Raw genomic sequence first — 13,626 nt, 5'->3', positions numbered from 1 at the left:
TAGTGAGCCAAGCAGCCGCAACACATTATAAAACGACCTCTCACATTGCACAATGCTCGCTCTCTCCCCTCACGACTCCTCGCCCCTGGTGCATGGCCAATCAGGTACATGCTTTCCTGTATATTGACATCACACTGACGGCGTCCTGCCCAAGCTCTACGACAACAAAGGGTGTCGATTGACTAGAACCTTCTCAACTGATGCTGAGAGCCTCCATGTATTGCTTTTCTTTCCTAGAGCAGATGGTGGGTGTTGGAAACTGAACCCATACCCTAATCAGGGGTTGGGAGTGATATTAAATAGAGAGAGTAGCTGGGCCAAGGCCCATTACACAGGGGTATAACGGTCATTACACAGGGAATAACACAAACCCTAGACGGGTAGTCTAACACCCCCCCGCAGTCACAACTCTATCCTGTACAGATGTTGAGACTGGATCGGAAGTCTAAAAAGACACTCGACGGTAACCCCTTGGTGAAGATGTCGGCGAACTGAAGCGTGGTGGGGACGCTGAGAACGCGGACGTCACCGGCAGCGACACGCTCGCGGACGAAGTGCAGGTCGATCTCCACATGCTTCGTGCGCTGATGCTGCACGGGGTTGGTGGAGAGGTATACCGCGCTGACGTTGTCGCAGTAGACGAGGGTGGCGCGCTGGAGGGGACTGTGAAGCTCGTGGAGGAGCTGGCGCAGCCAGGAGGCCTCGGCCACGCCGTTGGCCACGGCACGGTACTCGGCCTCAGCGCTAGAGCGAGAGACGACGGGCTGCCTCTTGGCGGCCCAAGAGACGAGGTTGGCGCCCAGGAAGACGGCGTAGCCGGAGGTGGACCGGCGCGTGTCGGGACAGCCAGCCCAGTCAGCGTCGGTGTAGACCACGAGCTCCGACGTCGGGGATGGGCGGAGTAGGAGGCCGTAGTCGAGGGAGCCGCGGAGGTAGCGTAGAATCCGCTTGAGCGCAGTGAGATGGGGCTCCCGCGGAGTGTGCATGTGCAGGCACACCTGCTGGACGGCGTAAGCGATGTCGGGCCTGGAGAACGTGAGGTACTGGAGCGCGCCGGTGAGGCTCCGGTAGGACGTCGCGTCGGCGACCGGAGGCCCGTCGTCCTCAGAGAGCTTCGCCTGAGTGTCGACAGGCGTGGTGCAGGGCTTGCAGTCAGACATGCCAGCCCGCTCCAGGATGTCGATGGCGTACTGGCGCTGGTGGAGGAAGAGACCCTGAGGCCGACGTTCGGCGGTGACGCCGAGGAAGTGGTGGAGGGGCCCCAGGTCCTTCATCGCGAACTCCCGCTGAAGGGCGACGATCGTGCGGTGAAGGAGGTCGGCGGTGGATGCCGTGAGCACAATGTCGTCGACGTAGAGCAGGAGGTAGACGGTGTCGTCGCCGCGCCGGTAGATGAACAGGGACGTGTCCGACTTGGCCTCGACGAAGCCGACATAGGCCAGGTAGGAGGCGAAGCGGTTGTACCAAGCCCGTGGCGCCTGCTTGAGGCCGTACAGGGATCGGTTCAGCCGGCAAACCAGGTCCGGACGGTCAGCGTCGACGAAGCCGGTGGGCTGGCTGCAGTAGACAGTCTCCGTCAGAGTGCCATGGAGGAAGGCATTCTTGACATCGAGCTGATGGATCGCCCAGTTGCGGGAGAGGGCGAGGGAGAGGACGGCGCGAACAGTGGCGAACTTGACGACAGGGCTGAAGGTCTCGTCGTAGTCCACTCCGGGGCGCTGGGTGAAGCCCCGAAGGACCCAACGGGCCTTGTAGCGGTCGAGGGAGCCGTCTGAGGTCAGCTTGTGGCGAAATAGCCACTTGCCGGTGACCACGTTGGTGCCTGGTGGACGCGGCACCAGGTCCCAAGTGTGGTTGGCCAGGAGGGCCGCGTACTCCTCCTCCATAGCGCGACGCCAGTGAGGGTCGGCGAGGGCAGTGCGAACGGAGGAGGGTACCGGGGAAGCGTCGGGTGGAGTGCTGGTCGTAGCGGCTGCCAGGATGAGCCGGTCGACGGGGCGGAGAACGCCAGCAGCGCGTCGAGTCACCATCGGGTGGACATACCCGGGGTCGCGATGGATGGCGACCGGGTGGTATACGGATGACTCGGAGTGAGCCACCGGAACGTCGGGAGCGGCTGGAGGGGCCGGCTCACGGCGGTGATAGACGACGGCGGGGTCGGCGAAGCGGGCCGCGCTCGTCGATGGGCACGCGTCGGGGGGTGCCGAGGTAGTGGCGTGGCCGCGGCGATGGTAGACGAGGGCGGGGTTGGCGAATCGAGCCGGAGTCGACGGGGCCGCGCGTGGCGCAGGCGGGGTCGACGGGGCCGTGCGTGGTGCAGGCAGGACCGACGGGGCCGCGCGTGGCGCAGGTGGGGTCGACGGGGCCGCGCGTGGCGCAGGCGGGGTCGACGGGGCCGCGCGTGGCGCAGGCGGGGTCGACGGGGCCGCGCGTGGCGCGGAAGAGGTCGTGGGGGCCGCACGAGGAGCAGGTAACGACGCAAGACGGGGAGCCGAAGGTGGGGGAGGAATCGGATCGGACTCGAGGAGGGAGTCAAGATCGGTGGGTGGGGTGGAGCCAGCAAGGGGAAACACATCTTCGTCAAAGACGACATGTCGAGAGATGATGATGCGGTGGGAGGTGAGGTCCAGACACCGGTACCCCTTGTGGTCAGGGGAGTAGCCAAGGAATAGACAGCGGGTGGAGCGAGGAGAAAGCTTATGTGGAGCGGTAGCGGAAGTGTTAGGGTAGCAGGCACAGCCGAACACGCGAAGGTGGTCATAGGAAGGGGCTGTGCCGTAAAGGGCGAAGTGGGGGGTAGGGTGGCGGACCGCCTTCGAGGGAAGACGGTTGAGGAGGTGGGTGGCAGTATGCAGGGCCTCTGCCCAGTAGCTGGCAGGGAGAGACGCCTGGAAGAGGAGACAGCGGAGCATATTAGTGGTGGTGCGGATCATGCGTTCGGCTCGGCCGTTCTGGGCAGAAGTGTAGGGGCACGAGAGACGCAACTGGACGCCATGAGTGAGGAAGAAGGAGCGAGAGGCGTTGTTATCGAACTCGCGGCCATTGTCACACTGCAGAGCACGGACCGGGCGACGAAACTGAGTGGATACCCAGGTGAAGAAGTGTGTGAGGGTGGCGAAAGTGTCCGACTTCAACCGAAGCGGGAAGGTCCAGAGAAAATGGGAAAAATCATCCAAAATCACCAGATAATATTTATAACCAGAAAGACTGAGTACAGGGGAGGTCCAAAGGTCACAATGAACCAGATCAAAAGCCTGCTCAGCCCGAGAAGAAGAAGTAGTAAATGGGAGACGAGTATGTCGGCCTAACTGACAAGCATGACAGAGACCCTCAAAATGTCCCCTACTACATGAAAGATCGAGACTACTGGTAATCTTGGTCATGACGTCGGGTCCAGGATGGCCGAGACGTCGATGCCATGTGGTGGAGGAGGTGGTGGAGACCAAGGCAGGAGGTGGAGACACGCCGGCGGTGGAGGGCTGGAGCGTGTAGAGAGGCCCCGAGCTGTCACAGCGGGCGAGAAGGGTCCTGGTGGCCAGATCCTTCACAGAAAAACCAGAGGGGTCAAACTCAATGGAACAGGAGTTGTCAGTAGTGAATCGACGAACAGAAAGAAGATTGTGGGTGATGTGGGGAGCTACGAGAACATCGTTGAGGTAAAACGGCCCAGGAAGAACCGAGGCACCTACTGAGGTGACTGGCAGAGTGGAACCGTTTCCAACGACGATCGAGGATGGGTGAGAGGGGAGTGGAGGATGAGAGCGAGAGAGCGTGCCTGCCGTGGGGGTGGTGTGGTACGAGGCACCGGAGTCGATCACCCAGTCGGAGGGGGGTGGGGTCATCGCCATGGTGCTGAAAGCAGCAGCGAGGGAGGTGCTGTCCCAACCACCAGCCGGCGGGGACCAAGGCGTCGAGGTGTGGGTCCCCGGGGGCAGGAGCGCGGGCGGAGCCTGGGGCACGACGGGAACACCATAAGGAGGTGCGCCGTAGTGAGGTGTAGTCAGGAGGGCGGGCGCCGGAGGACGGGGGGTACTCGGTGCCTGGCCCGGCCACATGGCGATGGTCCCGGTCCAGGGGTTGTAGAAGGACGGCCACGCGTGGCCGCCACCCCGGCCGGAGGGACCACCACGAGAGGAGCCGCCGCTCCCACGGCCGCCCTTGCGGGAGCGACGACCCCCGTCGGTCGTGGAAGTCGGACGAGGGGCCGCCGGGACGGCAGGTGGGGGGCGGGTGGGAGCCCCGGTCGACGGAGGACGGGTGGTCTGGCCCCCTGAAGGTGGCTGACCACTGGTAGGAGCGCTGTAGAGGGCCGAGGCAGGAGTGTGTGCCTCATTCGCCATGGTGAGCTCCTCGAGGAGAAGCTCGTTCCGCACGGCGTGGAAGGTGGGGAAGGGTACGCTCCTCTTGATGAGAGCCTTCAGGTGGCCGTAGCGGGGGCTGAGGCCACGCAGGAGGTTCAGCACCAAGGTACGATCGGCAACTGGCTCGCCGAGATCGCGGAGAGAGTCAGCGAGGCCCTTCATCTGGCGGCAGTATTCGCTGCTGAGTGCAGCAGGGGCGATGGGGAGGTGCGTGCCAGGGCCTGTGGTGACCCCGACGTTGGATCCTGCCGCAGTGGTGGCGGCGGTGGCGGTGTCCATCGAGCGATGAAGCAGCAGGGGCGGCTGGACGGAGATGCGGTGGGCTCTGCGTCCGGGCAGCAGGGGCGGCTGGACGGAGAGGAGGCCTGGGCGGGATGTGCCCGAGCGGCTGGCGGCGCGGCAGCGACCGGGCGCGGTCGCGGCGGGGTCCTGGCGGCCGGGGCGGGGTCACGGCTGGGACCAGGCGGCCAGGCGCGGACGCTGCTGGGTCCAGGCGGCCTGGGCACGGTCGTGGACGCAGGAGCGTCGAAGTTGACGGCGCGGCGGCGCTGAGCCTGCTGGCGGCGCGGCGGGCAGGGAGGGAGGACCGGCGGCTGGGGGCCGACGGCGGGAGGGATTCCGGCGGCAGGGGCCGGCGGCGGGGAAGAAAGGGGCGCTGGGCCAGCTGGCGGCGCGGCTAGGCCTGCTGGCGGCGCGTCGGGCAGGGAGGGAGGGAGGACCGGCGGCTAGGGGCCGACGGCGGGAGGGATTCCGGCGGCAGGGGCCGGCGGCGGCTGCAGGGGGTGAGGGAAACCCCCCACGGCGGTTGTGGCTGCTGGTGGAAAAAAAACAGAGAAACCCTAAACGTAGGTCTCTGATACCATGTTGGAAACTGAACCCATACCCTAATCAGGGGTTGGGAGTGATATTAAATAGAGAGAGTAGCTGGGCCAAGGCCCATTACACAGGGGTATAACGGTCATTACACAGGGAATAACACAAACCCTAGACGGGTAGTCTAACAGTGGGGAAAAGGGAAACACATGTGTACGAAAGTACATGTTGGGTTAGGTTGCTATGGACGTAGAATCTTTTAGACAAGAGAACTATTGCCCGGTCTCTATCACCTGTAGATGATATAGATCTGATAGTCCGATTAAAAAACAAAGCCATAAGGCTTGGAAGCGCCAAAAAAACACCGTTCAGAACTGCTAGTGGGCACAACGGACAATAAGGGCTAGTTTAGGAACCCCATTTTCCTAAGGGATTTTCATTTTCCAAAGAGAAATTAGTTTATTTTCCCTTGGAAAAATGGAAATTCCTTAGAAAAATGAAGTTCCCAAACTAACCCTAAATATAAATAAATCTCAGTCCCATTTCTGAACTTTCAACCAAACTTTACAAAGACTAGTAAAGTGTGCACGCCTTGCGTGCAATGAGAATGTACCGAATACATGATATAGATTGGAGATGGAGGCTTGAAATACATAGAGTAGAACATGAAAGTTGTTGCATGTAAATGTGACAGTACAACTAATATAAATTTACATATATAGTAAATGTCGCAACCCTGTATTCACATATTGCATAGTTTACGTTACCATTTGGTTTATATCAATGTCTTATGCTTTGATAAATGCAGTGTTTAAAACTTAGCACAATAAAATGAATTCTAAGTACCATGTAGTGCAATGTGTTGTCGGAAGCACAAAGGAACGCGAACAAACAACAATATTATCAAGAAGGCGGACTACATACCTGGTCATCCAACATAGCAACCAAGAATGGAGATTAAAAAAGGAGACATCTCTTAGATGGATTCCAGCAGCAACATGAAAATAAAACGTTAAGAAACGGAAAGGGAGAAGAGGGGAAAAAAGGCACGTATTAGTTTCAAATCATTGTCGGGTAAAATAAATAACAAGCATATATTTAGTAACAGATATGAATTGGCATGTTCTTTCTCAACTATTAGTGCTCATCGAAGATGTAAGAATTGAGGCCATTGGAAATTGCACCAGTTCGTTCAAGAATCTAGATCTGATTCAGTGACTCACTCTGTTGGATAAGTATGAAGCAAACACCTTATCTCCCTCAAGAGTACTCCAAGTTCCCCCACCAAGTAGATTCCTCCCACGCTGCATCACCAACTACTCAAATCTATTTTTAACCCTCGATCGTACTGGGGTAGTGGAGGGTGCAAATCTCCGGTGGCTCTCCCTGCGAAGTGATAGTGGCTCGACGACGTGAAGGTCCATGATAGAAGGAATGTTCTCGGGGCGATCGCACCAAGCAGACAACTTGAATGAGACGAGGTCCCAAAGGTCTTTGTTGGAACTTGCTCTCCTGGGCAAGATGATCCAACGGGGGAGTAAGAGGAATGCAAACAAGGTTTTAGCTCGAGATGGCAATTGCTCTGTTAATCCAGCCTCTCAAGGGCACTGTACAGGGGTATTTATAGGTGCCTGAGTGCCCAACGTTTGGAGTAAGGACGCATGTGCCCTCAGGCGCCTAGGGTATCCCCGGAATATTCCCATAAAGTGGGGTTACAGACTGTCATTACAGAAAATCCATTACAAATCGAGCCCGTAACACACTTAGCCACGCGGGGCCTGTTACAACGGGCCGAATTCCCCGTGGGCCTCCGGGTTGGACGAGGACGCGGGACGGGGCGACCTCGTCGTAGGCCTTCGTCTTGCAGTGTAGTGGATGAAGGGTGGTACCCGCCGGTCGTTTCGCCTCCGTTGGTGCAGCGAGATTGGCGAAAGCATCGAGCGAAGGGTAGCGTCTTCGCCTTCGCCCCAACAGTCTTCTGTGTCAGGATGAAGACCCATCACCAAACCGTGGTCATTGAGGAGTTGCTCAGCAGTCTCCAACTCCCACACATGCGTTGGGAGACCAAGCAGTTCAATGTCCATGCAACGAGATAAGGAGCTGCCATCCGTAGGCCGTAGCAAGGCCATGGCGTGACCAACGTGGGATGAGCAAACACAGGGAAGGCGTGATGAATGGCTGGCCTCCTAGACAAGCGACACCATTGCTTCATTGGGGAGGAACAAGATGTGGCTGTCCGGCGAGGCACGTCAGAGATCAAGCACATCATCTTCGAGATTGAATCTCAAAGCGAGCACATCAGAGATCATCGAGGCGCAACCAGAGGGAAGCTCGCCGATGATGGAGACGAACAGAGCGCGCCGGAGGTCATCCTCCATATGTGCAACCCCGACCGACCGCTTGATGATGCATCTTGGTCTTGGGGAGGCCCAGCCTGCAAGGGGAGGAGAGGCCTATGCAGGGGGTTGATGTCGTCGTTCGAGTCCCGCCGGACCGGGGGAGGGGAGGAAGACTCGGAGCTCCGGCGAGCCCATTAGCTGTTGTGCGACCTCAACCTCCATGTTGGTGGCACAAGCGAGCAGGGGGTAGAGGGTGGCAGCACGAGAGGGAGGAGGCAGGGGTGCTGCCGAGGTGATGCGACGCCACACCTGCGTATGCCGCAACCTCTCAAGGCACATGATCGCCCTCGACCAGTGGCGCGGGCACACGTAAGAACGGTGCCTCGACGCCCAACAGGTGAAGCAGCGTGTGCGACGACGACATGCCACCGCACGATGAGATGTTGAGAAGCAGTTGAATCACTTCCCCAAAGGTCGACCAGAGACGGAGGTGGGGGACGAAGACGTTGCCGCCGAGTACGTCAGGAAACTACCTTCACCTAGCCGTCGGGGTTGCCGCTGGGTTCAGGAGTCTGACCGGAGTCCTGAGCAGCCCCTGTTGAGGGCGAACCATGGGCCACGATGGATAGAAGAGCGTCCTTGAAGGTAGCCGGGCCTGAGACAGGGCATCTAGCACGGAGCAGGGCGAAGGGGGAGCATGTTTCCATCGCTACGCCTTCGAACGTTCGCCGGTTGGGGAGGCTGGCACCATGGGGAACAAGGGGAGGGGGAGGCTGCTTGGAGTGGCCGAATATGGGGGCGGTTGTCAGGCCCGGGTTAGACGCCGACGTGGGGGCTGGAAGGGTGCGCCCGGAAATGTTTCGTATAGCTCTTGGACACTAGAAATGGTACTCCCTCTGGTGTTCTATTATTTATCGTTTAGGACAATGGCACAGTCTCCAAAAATAGCTTTGACCAATGTTTTTTTTGTTAAAATACAAATAAATTCTTTATACTTTATAAAAATATTTTTCAAGACAAATCATTGCATATAAATATTAGGTTTCAAAACTAAATAATAATTTTTTTTCTCGAACACGCAGGAGAGCTGCACGTCAATATATTAAGAAGAAAAGGGGAAAAAGACCCCGAACAGACAGTACAACACACACACATACTGAACCCCACCTAGCCAGAAACAACATCTGGAGCAGGGGCAGGGACAGAGCGTTTGTCAGCTGACAGACACCCCAACACTAAAACAGAAAAAACTAAACCACCCGACGTTGAGCTAGGAGGTAAGAAAAACCCTTAGCCCCAGCCAAAGACCACAAGAAAGCTTCCTCCCTGGCCAGCCGAATGGCCACCACCAAGTTTGGCTGGGAACCATTGAAGACAACACCATTTCTATGCTTCCACAACATCCAAGCGCCTAAAGCAACCAAGGAGTCAAAGCCCTTCTTACTCAGTCCACCCAACCGAGCACTATTGAAACACCACCAGTGATCAAAATCATCTATATCTTGTCCTGGAAGGAAGTCCTGCAAACCAAAAGGCCTGAGCAACTCAAACCAGAAATGACGCGCAAAGGAGCAGCCCACCAGCAGATGGTTGATAGTCTCAACATGTTGATCACAGAGCGGGCAAAGAAGCGACTGAGTCAATCCTCTCTTAGCCAATCTATCTGCTGTCCAACATTTGTTGTGAGCCACAAGCCATAGAAAAAACAGACATTTGCTAGGGGCCCATGTCTTCCAAATTCGATCAGCCTGCTTGAAAAACACCGAGCCATGGAACATAGCATTGTAAGCGGATTTTGAAGAATAATCACTGGAACTAGAAAACCTCCAAACATGACAATCTTGCACATTGGGCTGCAGCAAGGTACCTTCCAAGATCTCAGCCAAATCCAAAAACTGCACCAGAAAGCATAGGAAAGAGCTCCCTGAACATCTTGAACCCAACTCAAATTAGTCAAGGCATCCTTAACCAATCTACTTTTGGTAACCTTCCTAGGAATAGAGGCAACACTGCAGGGGCAAGCTCTTGGATGCAGTGCCCATGCAGCCATTTATCAGTCCAAAAGAGTGTGTTTAATCCATTTCCAATCTCAGTATACACAGCAGAATTGAATAGGCAAACCACTTCCTTTGTGAAATGAAGCGGAAAAACAGCCCACAGCTTCCCAGGATCTGATTTCTGCAACCAAAGCCACCTGACTCTAAGAGCCTAACCAAACAATTTTAAATCAAAAAGACCAAGACCACCCAATAAAATGACTCGAACCTTGTCCAAAACAACAAATAATAGGACACCAGAGGGAGTACTATTTATCAGGAACATACTGAGAAACGTTGGTTATATCAGTGGTACACCACAACGACAAAAAATCCATTTTAGAAAAATCTTGCAGACAAAGTCTTACCAAAAACAGAAATTTTTATCACTGCGTTGTGCCCCAGATAATGAACAACTTTTCTCAGTGTGTTCCTGACAAATAGTACCATTTCTAGGTCTAAAAGCTAAATCCACTTTTTGTCAGTGTGCCATAGATAGTTTCTTATTTATTTCTGTTGTCACGGGAGAAGGATAGTGGCAGGAGAGTGATAATGACCATTTTGGTATTTTTACAAGTCATTTTAAGGTATTTTGAACACTTTTAGTCCTTGGAACCAAATAAAGTAGGGACTAAAGTTTAGTCCCTATGCTAAACTTTCCAGGTTAAAGGCATGAGGTATTATAATACAAGTCATGGTATTAATTATTATGACACATCAGATTTTTTGCTGACATGACATTGAAATAATGAGGAAGAGAAGGAACCAATTTCATCTTCATGGCATCCTGCTAACTCGTTTCTAAGACATGAAATCGTGTGAAGCGACCACTGTGATCGATATCGTTTCATCGGAGATCCGACGCGGCTCATTTTTCACATTTTTATAGTACTATTGCTTGGCTACAAATATACATATCACAATGATCATGAAACTTAGTAGCATTTATTGTAGTAGTTAGCTTATGAAACAGTGAAATGAAACTCTCCATTAAGAGAGTGTGTGTTTCATTTATCCACAAAACCGATGTGGCCTTCTTGAAATCATTGTTGTGAAACCCTCCATTGAGAATAGCCTTAGTAACCTGCCTTGTGCCAATGCGGTATCTAAAGAGACCTACAATGCTATCAATTCCCGCAGCAACGACGTGGGGTATCATCTAGTTTATTAGTTACAACATTAAGTCGTCTCTATATTCTCCAGTGTTAGCGGTTAAGGACTTCCGAGTAGCACCTCCAAGTCCTGGGTTCGATTCCTATCGGGAGCGAATTTTCAGGCTTGGTTAAAAAAATCCCCTCGTTGTGCCCATCCGCTCTCAGGTTGCGATGTCCTGTGCGTCACCCTCCGGTTGGGCCGTTGCAGAGTGGACAGTTGACGCCGGTCCGTTAGTGATGGGGGGCCAGGGTTCGGGGATTTTCTCGGCCGGGACCATTGTTTCGGTGTCTTCTTATATGGAATATCGGGAGGGCGGTCTTTCCCTCCCGGCCGAGTTTTTTTTTTATCCTGCTATCCAATTACTAATAGCTACTGTAATTCTTTCTAAAAAAACCACAGGCCAGGGGCACTTACTATATCAATGTCGAGAAGCTAGGCCATGGAGCTCATTGGCGCCGTACATATGGCCAGCAAGTCTACTCTCCCTTTCTCCTTGCTTTTACTCATGAGGTACATTTGCTTGCCCTCTGAACCTTTCTGTCGTGTGTTGTCATGCTGTCGGAGTGAACAATTTTTCTTGTTAATTACAGGATGCGACAAGCTCAAAACCCTACAGTGTGGCCAAAGATAGTATGATGGATGGGAATTACAGCCTTCCTGACAACGTTGCGATTGTCACTTTGCAGGTGTAACTGCATTCTCCATTCCACCTATTACTATTACCCATGCATCTGACTACTTGTGTAGTTTCGTTAATGGAGCATGTCTTAAACATTTCAGAATCTTGATGATGGTACCACACTACTCCGCTTGGCCCATCTTTTCCAAGTATGTTTGTAGTTTGTTTAAAATTTTCTCCTTGATAATTAAGCATTGATACTGATGAATGTTTGCGGATCTGCAGGCTGGCGAGGACCCGAGATATTCAGAGGTAGCAGAGGTTGATCTGAAAAAGGTCTTTGGAAAGAGAACTGTAAGTAGAAAATTTGCTGCAGCTTAGGCTCAGATGTTCTAATGTTTTTTTATCAGAACTTGGACGTTTCATTTCAATTAAATACTGATGCTATGCCAATGTATGTGCAGATCAAGGAACTGACCGAGACTAACCTCTCCGCAAATCAAAAGAAGTCAGAGATGAAGCAGCTCAACTGGAGAGTTATTGAGGACGCTGAAAGTGGTCCTGCCCCGGTAAAAGGTGGCCCAGTTGATTGTCGTGCTCTGGTCGTTGCGCTGGGACCCATGGAGATACGCACCTTCTTGCTGAAATTTTAATCGCATTTACCGTGCTTGTAATTGTAAAGAAAAAACAATGATAAATGGAGAACTTGCTATCGTTATTTCCTTTTGTAAAAAAAAGATGAAATACCCAAATAGAACGTTAAATTTGCGCAAGGTATGTACAATCTACATCATGTGTTTTCTATTATATGGTTGCTCATATTAGATCGCATCTTGGCTTACAAAATGCATGATATCCATGCTGTGGTGGATGCCATGTGAGCTTGCATATCCTCAAAGCACACACGTGGCTGCATTAAGCAATATTACTCCCTCCTTTCTTTTTTATTTGTTGCATTTTAGTTAAAAAGAAACTAGCCGACGATAAATAGTCGAGAACGAGAGTAGTAACACCTATTAGATTATTTTCAACATATTACTTGTATCTTTTATTTTAAATTTTACTATAGTTTTATTCTCTATTTTAAACTTCAAGTGGCTTATGCGGTAGATGGAATCCGCTCACCTCTGCCACACCTCCATGGCAATGACATCACCTCCACACTGATGCGTGGCTGTCTGCCAGCATCGTCGCAACAGGCTCACGCTGCTTATCGTGGCAAGAACCACTTTAAATCCTGCAGTATTAAGGTATGCATAATCTTATTTAATATAGCATCTCTTAAGGAGTCTCTAGAGATTAATTAAAATATATATAAAAGATAAGTTCTTAGTGAGCCGTCTCTATACAACTCTCCATATATATTGTCTATTAATTGTATTTATGATCCAAATACTGAAAGTTGTTAAAGAATTTGTTAAAGACTTCACTTATTTAAGTGTTAGAAAGGATAGTGGTAGCTTGTCCTTACCTTTCAATTATCATTGTTAAAGACTCCACTTATTTGGGATGAATAATCTTCACAAGCTTCTAAAGGGAACACATTTTATGACTAAAAAAATGTTGATTTTGAGGAAGACAAGATTTGTAGCGTATGTCAAGTAGGGAAACATGTTGGAGGTCATCATCCACATAAGAACATCATGACGACCGAGAGACCGCTTGAGCTATTCCACATGGATCTATTGCTTACATAAGCATCGGCGGAAGTAAGTATTGTCTTATAATTGTGGATGATTATTCTCGCTTCACTTGAGTATTCTTTTTGTAGGAAAAATCTCAAACCCAAGAGACCTTAAAGAGATTCTTGAGATGGGCTCAAAATGAGTTCGGATTGAGAATCAAGAAGATTAGAAGCGACAATGAAACGGAGTTCAAGAACTCTCAAATTGAAGGATTTCTTGAGGAGGAGGACATCAAGCATGAGTTCTCTTCTCCCTACACACCTCAATAAAATGGTGTTGTGGAGAGAAAAAATAGAACTCTCTTGGATATGGCAAGAACCATGCTTGATGAGTACAAGACACCGGACCGGTTTTAGGCGGAGGCAATTAACACCGCCTGCAACTCCATCAACCATCTCTACCTTCACTGAATCCTCAAGAAAACATCATATGAACTCCTCACTGGTAAAAAGCCCAACGTTTCTTATTTTAGAGTTTTTGGGAGCAAATGTTTTATTCTTATTAAAAGAGGTAGAAATTCTAAATTTGACCCTAAAGCAGTAGAAGGCTGTTTGCTTGGTTATGACTCAAACACAAGGGCATATAGAATATTCAACAAGTCCACTGAATTACTTGAAG

General features: G+C 52.1%; 1 protein-coding gene across 9 annotated transcripts in view; it reads left to right on the top strand.

The window, feature by feature from the left end:
- Positions 1-12,151, top strand: part of LOC103638174 (alpha-mannosidase) — a 49,521-nt gene extending 37,370 nt beyond the window's left edge. For 8 of the 9 annotated variants that reach the window (XM_008661157.4, XM_008661163.2, XM_020546467.1 and 5 more), the window contains 5 exons: positions 11,104-11,214; positions 11,295-11,390; positions 11,485-11,532; positions 11,609-11,677; positions 11,788-12,151. In XM_008661157.4, the coding sequence (XP_008659379.1) occupies positions 11,104-11,214; positions 11,295-11,390; positions 11,485-11,532; positions 11,609-11,677; positions 11,788-11,976 (513 nt within the window). In that variant the 3' untranslated portion in view covers positions 11,977-12,151. The remainder of the gene's footprint in view (positions 1-11,103; positions 11,215-11,294; positions 11,391-11,484; positions 11,533-11,608; positions 11,678-11,787) is intronic. The other variant, XR_004855311.1, reaches the window with a different exon arrangement.
- The last annotated feature ends 1,475 nt before the right edge of the window (positions 12,152-13,626 follow it).

Source organism: Zea mays, chromosome 1 (assembly GCF_902167145.1).
Source record: "Zea mays cultivar B73 chromosome 1, Zm-B73-REFERENCE-NAM-5.0, whole genome shotgun sequence".
In the NCBI taxonomy this organism is placed as follows: Eukaryota; Viridiplantae; Streptophyta; class Magnoliopsida; order Poales; family Poaceae; genus Zea; species Zea mays.
This window is presented reverse-complemented; position numbering and strand designations above follow the sequence as displayed.